Below are 10,901 nucleotides of genomic sequence, written 5' to 3'. Positions count from 1 at the left end.
GTGCAGGTTGGAGGAGTGCTGTGCTGCCATGACTGAGTGGGGAAGACAGAGGGATTCGTAGAACACTCCAGCTCATTATAGTGCACTAATAGGTTCCCTCCCCTCTCTACAGGTTGACAGAAACAGAGGGATTCATAGAACACTCCAGCTCATTATAGTGCACTAATAGGTTCCCTCCCTCTCTACAGGTTGACAGAAACAGGGATTCATAGAACACTCCAGCTCATTATAGTGCACTAATAGGTTCCCTCCCTCTCTACAGGTTGACAGACGGTGTATCTCCAGTCTACTGGACTCTGGCATCTCCACACCGTTCTTCTCATTGACACACAGGTCAGTGTTAATTATTAATGTTATTTACTGGTTGTTTAAGCACAGAAATGCACTGTGAGCTTAGCACAACGTTCTCTACGGACAGACCTGATGATGATGTAGTGGACTAGCAACTGATCTACAGTCAGGTATATTCTACCACTCGAATGGTTAATATTAGCATTGTGCGTATGGTAATCTGATCCTAGATCTGTGGTATGGTGGATTGAGTGTCCATCTTCACCTGTGTGTTGTTGTCAGTGCAGCGAGGCAGCAGGTGTCATGCCTAGGTCTATATTTACTAGTACAGTGCTTTGGCTCCACCTTGTGGATATGTGTTATAACTACGTCAGCAGTGATTTTGTGTTGTGATGAATGTATTCATTGGAGATCATTTGGATTCAAGATGAATGCAGACAGCAAGGCAGACAGCAATGCAGACAGCGATGCAGACAGCAATGCAAACAGTAATGCAGACAGCGATGCAGACAGTAATGCAGACAGTAATGCAGAAAGTGATGCAGACAGTGATGCAGACAGTGATGCAGACAGCAATGCAGACAGTAATGCAGACAGTGATGCAGACAGCAATGCAGACAGCAATGCAGACAGTAATCTGGTTGATTGTTAGCAATCCTTCCCTGATGGCCAATGACGCATTGATACCGGCCCAACATTTATTCTATAGTCAAATGCACATCTTACCAGTGCAATAACATGTCTATATTGGGTTTCCTGCAGACTAATCTAGATATTACTGTAGCCTGCTGGTATGTTAGCTTTACCTCGGCCTCCAAGAGTTCTGGACCTTTCTGGCAGAACACTAGGTTACATTGTAGCAGGCGAGCGGCTCCCAGATCCTCTATAGCTGTTCTGTCCCTCAATTACTACATTAGAAAGAGAAAACGTTCTTGGAATGAAAACCTCCCAGTGCAGAGAGGCATCAGACAGACCTGGGTTGAAGTACTATTTCAAATGCATCATTTGCTTGATTGAGCTTTCCTGGCTTTAACACGGACCAATGGAATAGTCCAATAGCTGCAAACATTAACCCATCTACAACTCTAGATAGGCTAGAGGGCAAACTCTCAAAGTATTGGATCGAAATATCTTGTACGAGGAGACATGGGGAGGAGACATGGGGAGGAGAGGGAACCCACTGGTCGGGGCACTTCTAACTCCCCAAACTGGCTCCTTCACATCCTGTCGATTGGGTTTGGTCGGCACACCTGCTGTAGCTTCAGTCCTGTGGTAGCCATGACAACACCTGCTGTAGCTAGCTCGCCTGCAGTCTAGAAAGCGGTTTTAAAATCTGACTGTAGGAGGATTAACTCCCCTCTAGACACTGATATAAGATCAGGTTGTATGCGATTACCCCCAAATGGCTAAGGTTAGGTTTAGTGGGGGTTAATCTGGTCCTAGATCTGTGTGTATTGGGTCTGAGAGAGCCACAAGGACAACACATGTAGAGGTAAATGTCTATGGGTCTGTCTGCCTACACAGCCATGAGAGTGAAGGTGGTCATGTGTTTCAGAGGACATAGTAACTACCATTACTGCCTGTTTGCTATGAATTTAACACAGTAACCAGTGGGCTTTGATATGATTAAATATACATCCTTGCATGCAGCCTTTCTTGCTCACCATATAACTTTGTCTCGTATTTGTGATTGTAAAACCTAAGTCGACGAGGCTATGTGCAATAGGAGTTTAGATTTAAGCTGGGCCTAGTTGTGTCATCACTTTACTCTCCTATATGCAGATCAGCAAATCAACAGACTGTCAAGTCAGTCTGATATGAGACGCAGTGGCCTCTTATGTTCATACAGTAAAGTAGTGGAACGGTCAACATTTCTACCCAAGAGGCTACATTATTGTACGACACGACACTCCCCACAAGGTTAGATGTGTTGCGCACTTGACTGTTCACCTGCAATGATAGTCTCGCTGCCCCGCAATGAAGCAACAATGCCGAGATAACAACTCTTCAGCGTTCCAATCCACCAGCGGTGGCACAGCCTAGTTTATGCCTTGTGAGAAAACAACGACTGGTCAATATATAAATAAACTAGTAACCTATCTGTTTGGTTGGTTGGATTGCTGTTTATTGTGAAAGTAGAAGTGATAGGCTATGTCCATGATATGTGAATTGCAAGCAAGTAGACTACAACTTCGACCAGAGAGTCCACAAGCACACCACACCACCCGGGCTGGAGGCTTTGACATCCGAGTGAGCTCGTCTCTGTTCTCCAGCGTTCCCTACCATCCTAAATCTGACCGTCGGGAAAGGAACTGACAATCTTACAACACCGGTAATGAAACAGCTAGAAATATAATGTACAGAATCCCGATTAAAGGTTTCGAGTTAGAGTGGATACTATCTTACCTCGTAATGCTTCATCTTGGCAGTTTGTGCTCGCTCTCATCCAAGGTGAGCGACGGGTGGTGCCTTCCAATCAGAGCAAGAGGAAGCATTGATGGCTTTCAGGTACCCAATTGGTCCAATGATTGGGAAGTCCAATGGTTACCTAGTTAATATTACGTCCAATCAATGTGTCGGAAAGCTAAGTAGATATGCCGTACTTCCCGTACTGTAGCCAATGGGGGAGTCGATTCAGAAATGGAGTGATTCGTTTGGACAAATGGAGATGCGGGGTAAATTGTATTAGCGGGTGATTATGTTAGTAAATCTTACGTTATCAACACCAGGGCAAACTACATACTGACTTTACAGATCAGCAATTTTACTTCGTAGATTACTGACTGTTATAGTGGGCATAATGTGTCAGCGATGGTTTTCAAAAGCAGCAAGGCTGTTTGCCAAGGACAGGCCTAGACCTCTTTGTGGGTATTTGACCAAGAAGAGGCTAGTAAAAGTTGAAATAACGTAATTATTTAAATTGAGAAAGGACAGGGCTCAACCTAACGCATAGTACCTATAAACCTGAAGCATAGCGAGGACTTACACCTATAGTTCCAACAATCGCGACAGACAAACCACATTATGAGGGAATCAGTTTTGTTCAGGGGATCCATATAGATTTTCCTCTGCGCAGTTTGCAGACACATTGTGAAACATTCTGTTCACTAACACGATTCTTAGTACGTTTGATACATCCAGTGAGTATAAACAAGTCTATATACGATGTGAGCAAAAAAAAGGCCATGGTGGCAAAGTAAATACAATATAGCAAGTAAAACACTGGAATGGTAGATTTGCAATGGAAGAATAAGCAAAGTAGAAATAAAAATAATGGGTTGAGTTTCGGCTCGACTACAGAGGCGTGTCCTGTCGAACTGTCAAACTCAGTGACGCTCTGTTAGGCGTGATCGGTCCCAGGAACTTTCGTCCGACAGGAATTGAACTGCGTTCAGACTCTTCCTGATGCTGCTAGAAAATTCTCGAACTTTCTGCGCGGGTATAAACTAGAATGGGTCCCAAGCGGAGCTGACAGAACGGTAGCGTTCTTCAACAGTAAGTGTACAGTTCAGGTTAGGCTTTAATTACGTTTATATACCATTCCATAGATATACTACCTGCAACCGGACCAGCGCATTTAAAGAGATTCTACCTTGTGCGAATTTGATTGGCAGTCAGCACAGGCTCAAGCAAGGGAACTTTAAACTATTTCTCGCAGCTATTCGGAATTAACACACCGACAGCTACATGGTCAAAATGGGTAAAGACTACTATAATGTTCTGGGCATACAGAAAGGGGCGACGGAGGACGAGATCAAGAAGGCTTATCGCAAGCAGGCTCTGCGTTACCACCCGGATAAAAACAAGTCTCCCAAAGCCGAGGACAAGTTTAAAGAAATAGCTGAAGCTTATGACGTCCTGAGCGACCCAAAGAAAAAGGACATTTACGACCGATTCGGCGAAGAAGGTACGTGTTCTATTGACCAGACACAACATGTTATTACTAAAAGTGATGAATAAATACACATTGTTTTCCGAAGTACTTTAGTTAGGTAGGCCTATCGGAAACGATTTCAAAGCTGCGATTATAAAGATGTAAAGCTGAATCATTGTCGCTGGATATTTGGATGAGTGTTATGGCGAAAAGGCATTTCAAGTTCTGTCTCAAGAACCTGCCTCTTTTCCTCTGATAATCTACTATTCTTCAGTGGTGCTGAAATCGTTGTATTTCTAGTGTTCTAACGCTTTGGGCCACAGAAGTTCCAAAAACAAACGCTATATGCTTATAACAAACCAAGCAATAGCTCACAAGCCTTCCCTTCTCGGCCTGTGTGAGCAACAGCTTATAAGCCTACATTTCTTAGCCTATGTGAGCTATATTTTATAACGAGAAAGGGCAAGACACAGCAGGCTTATCGCATCTATCAGTTTTCCCCCATTCTCTATTCTTATGATTGTGCTGCAAGGGATTCGCGAGTTCCAACAAGAATCCCTTGCAGCACAATCATAAGAATGGAGAAGGGAAAAAAACGGATAGATACAATAACACTGCACGTCAAGAGCGGAGCGGCGAGGGAGAGGTGCGCGCCCACTACTGGAAGGTTCGGGCGCTGACGTCACAACAGGGCGGAGACTTTGACAGTTTTTCGCTAGCCTGTCAGCAAGTTTCTCAAACGACAGATAGTGTGGCTGTGTACTCCTTAGTATGTGAAATGGCTAGCTAGTTAGCGGTGGTGCGCGCTAATAGCGTTTCAATCGGTGACGTCACTCGCTTTGAGACCTTGAAGTAGTGGTTCCTTGCTCTGCAAGGCTTTTGTGGAGTGATGGGTAATGATGCTTTGTGGTGACTGTTGATGTGTGCAGAGGGTCCCTGGTTCGAGCCCGGTAGGGGCGAGGGGACGGACTAAAATTATACTGTTACACTAGGTTACAATGGTGCTGCTGTGTTCTTATCAGTTGTCTTTAAAGACCAGTCTAGATAACTCAAGGGTCAAGCTGCATCATTCCGTGTATAGCAACAGACACTGTAGACCACAGGAGGTTGGTGGCACCTTAATTGGGGAGGATGGGCTCATGGTAATGACTGGTTGGAAGTGGTGGAATGGTATCAAATACATCAGACACATTGTTTCCAGGTGTCTGATGCCGTTCCATTTGCTCTGTTCTGGCCATTATTATGAGGCAGCCTCCCTTCTATCTCTACACACAGAGCGCTCCTCCCTTCTATCTCTACACACAGAGCGCTCCTCCCTTCTATCTCTACACACAGAGCGTTCCTCCCTTCTATCTCTACACACAGAGCGGTCCTCCCTTCTATCTCTACACAGAGCGGTCCTCCCTTCTATCTCTACACACAGAGCGGTCCTCCCTTCTATCTCTACACACAGAGCGGTCCTCCCTTCTATCTCTACACACAGAGCGGTCCTCCCTTCTATCTCTACACACAGAGCGGTCCTCCCTTCTATCTCTACACACAGAGCGGTCCTCCCTTCTATCTCTACACACAGAGCGGTCCTCCCTTCTATCTCTACACACAGAGCGGTCCTCCCTTCTATCTCTACACACAGAGCGTTCCTCCCTTCTATCTCTACACACAGAGCGTTCCTCCCTTCTATCTCTACACACAGAGCGTTCCTCCCTTCTATCTCTACACACAGAGCGTCCCTCCCTTCTATCTCGACACACAGAGGGAGGAACGCTCTGTGTGGAGGGCTAGATGGGAGGAACGCTCTGTGTGGAGGGCTAGATGGGAGGAACGCTCTGTGTGGAGGGCTAGATGGGAGGAACGCTCTGTGTGGAGGGCTAGATGGGAGGAACGCTCTGTGTGGAGGGCTAGATGGGAGGAACGCTCTGTGTGGAGGGCTAGATGGGAGGAACGCTCTGTGTGTAGAGATAGAAGGGAGGAGCGCTCTGTGTGTAGAGATAGAAGGGAGGAGCGCTCTGTGTGTAGAGATAGAAGGGAGGAGCGCTCTGTGTGTAGAGATAGAAGGGAGGCTGCCTCATAATAATGGCCAGAACAGAGCAAATGGAACGGCATCAGACACCTGGAAACAATGTGTCTGATGTATTTGATACCATTCCACCACTTCCACTCCAGTCATTACCATGAGCCCATCCTCCCCAATTAAGGTGCCACCAACCTCCTGTGGTCTACAGTGTCTGTTGCTATACACGGAATGATGCAGCTTGACCCTTGAGTTATCTAGACTGGTCTTTAAAGACAACTGATAAGAACACAGCAGCACCATTGTAACCTAGTGTAACAGTATAATTTTTTCCTCCCATCTAGCCCTCCACACAGAGCGTTCCTCCCATCTAGCCCTCCACACAGAGTGTTCCTCCCATCTAGCCCTCCACACAGAGCGTTCCTCCCATCTAGCCCTCCACACAGAGCGTTCCTCCCATCTAGCCCTCCACACAGAGCGTTCCTCCCATCTAGCCCTCCACACAGAGCGTTCCTCCCATCTAGCCCTCCACACAGAGCGTTCCTCCCATCTAGCCCTCCACACACAGCGTTCCTCCCATCTAGCCCTCCACACAGACGCATTGTTTCCACAACCATGGGTGCCACTGCACATAGGAAATGTTTACACAACATATATTGAAAGAAGTCTGGACCAGAGCCACAAATGTTTAACTCTCCCTCTCTCTCCCCTCCCGCTCCCCCCCCCCTCCCTTCCTTCCTCCCTCCCTCTCCTCTCCAGGGTTGAAAGGAGGAGGCCCCCCAGGAGGAGGGGATGTTCCCGGGGGCCCTAGTTTCAGCTACTCCTTCCAAGGCGACCCCCACGCCATCTTCGCCGAGTTCTTCGGGGGCCGGAGCCCCTTCGACCAGTTCTTCCCCCGAAACGGTGGGGGCCCAGACGGGGACAACATGGACACTGACGATCCCTTCGCCCGTTTCGGGATGGGGGGCGGTGGCATGGGGGGGTTCCCCCGTTCCTTCAGCACAGGGATGGGGGGAGGGGGGATGGGGGGGCAGATGGTTGAGAAGCACCAGGACCCACCCGTGCTCCACGACCTCAGGGTGACCTTAGAGGAGGTTGGTTGGTTGACTTATTTTATTTGACCATTCAAGGTATCCATATACACACAGCACATCATACAATTTAAAAAGTTGTGTAGGACACCATGAAGTCGATGCCTCATTTCCATTGTGGTCTTTTTTAAAGGTGCTCTCAGGCTGCACTAAGAGAATGAAGATATCCCACAAGCGGCTGAACGCAGACAGACGGACCCTCCGGATGGAGGACAAGATCCTGGAGGTGGAGATAAAGAAGGGATGGAAGGAGGGGACGAAGGTCACCTTCCCTAAAGAGGGGGACGAGACGCCGACTAACATCCCGGCAGACGTGGTGTTCGTGGTCAAGGATAAGCCACACCCGGTGTTCCGGCGAGACGGCTCTGACATCGTTTACCCCGCCAAGGTCTCCCTCAGAGAGGTAAGGCAGAGTGATCTGAACTTTAACTAAACTAAATATACCTTGTTTTTACACGATCCTCTCCAAGTGCTCGCTAAACAAATTGATAGCACTTAGAATGACTCATTCTTGAACCTACAGACAACTGTTTGTATGTAGACTAGAGGGATGAAGTGTAACATCTCTCTCCCCCTCTTCTCTCTCTCCCCCTCTTCTCTTCTCTCTCTCCCCCTCTTCTCTTCTCTCTCCCCCTCTTCTCCCCCTCTTCTCTCTCTGCCCCCTCTTCTCTCTCTGCCCCCTCTTCTCTCTCTGCCCCCTCTTCTCTCGCCCCCCCCCCCCTCAGGCATTGTGCGGCTGCACGGTCATCGTCCCCACGTTGGACGGCAGGACAGTAACCGTGACGACAGGGGACGTGGTGCGTCCGGGGATGAAACGCCGCATCACGGGGGAGGGCCTTCCTCTGCCCAAGCGGCCCGATCGCCGCGGTGACCTGCTGGTGGAGTACGAGGTGGCGTTTCCGGAGAGACTGAGTCAGAGTGCCAAGGAGACCATCGCACAGGTGCTTCCACCCTAGTCCTGATAGCTATAAGCTATGAACTACTTAAGGACAAAATGGACGGAGCAGACGAACAGTGAAAAGCAACATGTGGCTCTCCTCCCTATCGCCTCTGACCAAAGAACGTTTATCGCCTCCATTTTCTGTTCCTTTCCTGACGAGTGTTGAATCGCCATCGTTCGTCGACACCCATCAGGTGACCTACTGCGCACAGCCAACTTTCGTTACGATGTCTCTTGACCTTTAGTTGAGGAAACTGTCACTCTGGACCTCGTGAGTCCACTTCAGAACCACTAGTGAACTGAGGAAACTGTCACCCTGGACCTCGTGAGTCCACTTCAGAACCACAAGTGAACTGAGGAAACTGTCACCCTGGACCTCGTGAGTCCACTTCAGAACCACAAGTGAACTGAGGAAACTGTCACCCTGGACCTCGTGAGTCCACTTCAGAAGCAATACAGGTGACTACATGGACAGGGGGCACCTGATCCCAGATCAGCACTACTGCACTGTAGAACTAGAGACCATCATAAATGTTGTTTGGCTTCCTTTAGTACGAGCCTCTTTTTAGCTCTACTTCTATACTGGTGAATGTTGCCATGTACAGACTAGAGCCATTGGCTTGTTAGCAGTGGTTTCCTGACCTCTCCTCTGGGACCCTCAGACATTTAACCACGTTGTTGTAGCCCTGAACTGGCTCACCTGGTTCACCTAGTCAAGGGCTTGAACTGGCTCTCCTGGTTCACCTAGTCAAGGGCTTGAACTGGCTCTCCTGGTTCACCTAGTCAAGGGCTTGAACTGGCTCGCCTGGTTCACCTAGTCAAGGGCTTGAACTAGCTCGCCTGGTTCACCTAGTCAAGGGCTTGAACTGGTTCACCTGGTTCACCTAGTCAAGGGCTTGAACTGGTTCACCTAGTCAAGGGCTTGAACTGGTTCACCTGGTTCACCTAGTCAAGGGCTTGAACTGGCTCTCCTGGTTCACCTAGTCAAGGGCTTGATAATTAGTTGATATGAGAGAGAGATATTAGGGTGAGAATGAATGGATTCTATTGACTCCCTCTCCAAGACATTTACTGCCAGAGAGACTGTTGGAGTAAGAGATTCATCATGATTCATCTTGTCAAGGGCTTGATGATTGGTTGACTAATGTAATCAGGTGTTCTAGCTCTTGAGTAGATGAAATACATTCGTCTGCGTGTCCCCCAGGAGAGGTCTGAAAACTCCTGTTTTGGGGGAATAGATTTGTATCGCTTGGTGGCATTTCTTGACAGATGGCGTCTTTTCATGCATCTATTCTAGTGTTTAGGTATCATGGGTTGTTTTCATGTATCTATTCTAGTGGTTTAGGTATCATGGGTTGTTTTCATGTATCTATTCTAGTGGTTTAGGTATCATGGGTTGTTTTCATGTATCTATTCTAGGGGTTTAGGTATCATGGGTTGTTTTCATGTATCTATTCTAGTGGTTTAGGTATCATGGGTTGTTTTCATGTATCTATTCTAGGGGTTTAGGTATCATGGGTTGTTTTCATGGTTTTGGATTCTGATCAAATCAATAGAAAGTATTGCCACTGATCACTGATCAATGCCCATAGTGTAATAATACCAGTAGTCATTGGTTTAGAAGAGAAACAACGCTATTGGAATATATAGAAATATAATCTATAGAACAGACCTTCCCATTCTAGTCAATGCATTGAAATGGAAGATCCCTCACCTCAATATAGGGACCATTATTTCTCCTTCACAACAGGAACTAGTTTTATGTTTAAATCATGTAGTTTATAATCAAGGAATCCTTTTAAGAAAAACGTTAACCCTGGACAGAATCTTCTAAAACTACAACCAGACTTAGTTTGCTATACATTTGTCATGTGTGTATTATATTTCTGAACAGTTTGCTATACATTTGTCATGTGTGTATAATATTTCTGAACAGTTTGCTATACATTTGTCATGTGTGTATAATATTTCTGAACAGTTTGCTATACATTTGTCATGTGTGTATTATATTTCTGAACAGTTTGCTATACATTTGTCATGTGTGTATTATATTTCTGAACAGTTTGCTATACATTTGTCATGTGTGTATTATATTTCTGAACAGTTTGCTATACATTTGTCATGTGTGTATTATATTTCTGAACAGTTTGCTATACATTTGTCATGTGTGTATTATATTTCTGAACAGTTTGCTATACATTTGTCATGTGTGTATTATATTTCTGAACAGTGTTCTATACACAGAATGTATTTTCTACGTGAATACCTTTCCTAGGTAAATAAAGTATGTTTTGTTCCAGATAAACGGATCCCTGTTTGTCTCTGTAGAAAGATGTAATGAAGGTGTTATGACAGTGTGATCTGGTATGAAGACGTCTCCTGGCTGGAGACGGGCCGGGGCCTCTTCGCTGCCTGTGTCTATGTGTTGCAGCCTGTGTCTGTGTGTTGCAGCCTGTGTCTGTGTGTTGCAGCCTGTGTCTGTGTGTTGCAGCCTGTGTCTGTGTGTTGCAGCCTGTGTCTGTGTGGTGCAGCCTGTGTCTGTGTGGTGCAGCCTGTGTCTGTGTGGTGCAGCCTGTGTCTGTGTGGTGCAGCCTGTGTCTGTGTGGTGCAGCCTGTGTCTGTGTGTTGCAGCCTGTGTGTTGCAGCCTGTGTGTTGCAGCCTGTGTGTTGCAGCCTGTGTGTTGCAGCCTGTGT

At 46.8% G+C, this 10,901-nt stretch overlaps 2 protein-coding genes across 2 annotated transcripts in view; one reads left to right on the top strand and one right to left on the bottom strand.

The window, feature by feature from the left end:
• Positions 1-2,824, bottom strand: part of LOC109884043 (very-long-chain enoyl-CoA reductase) — a 19,400-nt gene extending 16,576 nt beyond the window's left edge. Inside the window, exon 1 of the mRNA XM_031811522.1 lies at positions 2,698-2,824. Coding sequence (XP_031667382.1) covers positions 2,698-2,712 — 15 coding nt within the window. The 5' untranslated portion in view covers positions 2,713-2,824. The remainder of the gene's footprint in view (positions 1-2,697) is intronic.
• Positions 2,825-3,610: 786 nt separating this feature from the next.
• LOC116358981 (dnaJ homolog subfamily B member 1) lies at positions 3,611-10,512 on the top strand. The gene is made up of 4 exons (XM_031811520.1): positions 3,611-4,198; positions 6,936-7,270; positions 7,401-7,670; positions 7,993-10,512. Exons 1-4 carry the CDS (start codon positions 3,979-3,981, stop codon positions 8,221-8,223), a joined length of 1,056 nt encoding a protein of 351 aa, XP_031667380.1. The 5' UTR covers positions 3,611-3,978; the 3' UTR covers positions 8,224-10,512.
• The last annotated feature ends 389 nt before the right edge of the window (positions 10,513-10,901 follow it).

This window comes from Oncorhynchus kisutch, unplaced genomic scaffold (genome assembly GCF_002021735.2).
Source record: "Oncorhynchus kisutch isolate 150728-3 unplaced genomic scaffold, Okis_V2 Okis01b-Okis20b_hom, whole genome shotgun sequence".
Taxonomy (NCBI): domain Eukaryota; kingdom Metazoa; phylum Chordata; class Actinopteri; order Salmoniformes; family Salmonidae; genus Oncorhynchus; species Oncorhynchus kisutch.
Note: the sequence above shows the minus strand (reverse complement) of the source record. Positions and strands in the feature narration are given on the sequence as shown.

Coding starts and splice junctions, on each gene's coding strand:
- LOC116358981 (XM_031811520.1), top strand. CDS start 3,979: ATGGTCAAAATGGGTAAAGACTACTATAATGTTCTGGGCATACAGAAA. Junction 7,271..7,400: donor TCAGGGTGACCTTAGAGGAG/GTTGGTTGGTTG, acceptor TCTTTTTTAAAG/GTGCTCTCAGGCTGCACTAA. Junction 7,671..7,992: donor CCAAGGTCTCCCTCAGAGAG/GTAAGGCAGAGT, acceptor CCCCCCCCTCAG/GCATTGTGCGGCTGCACGGT.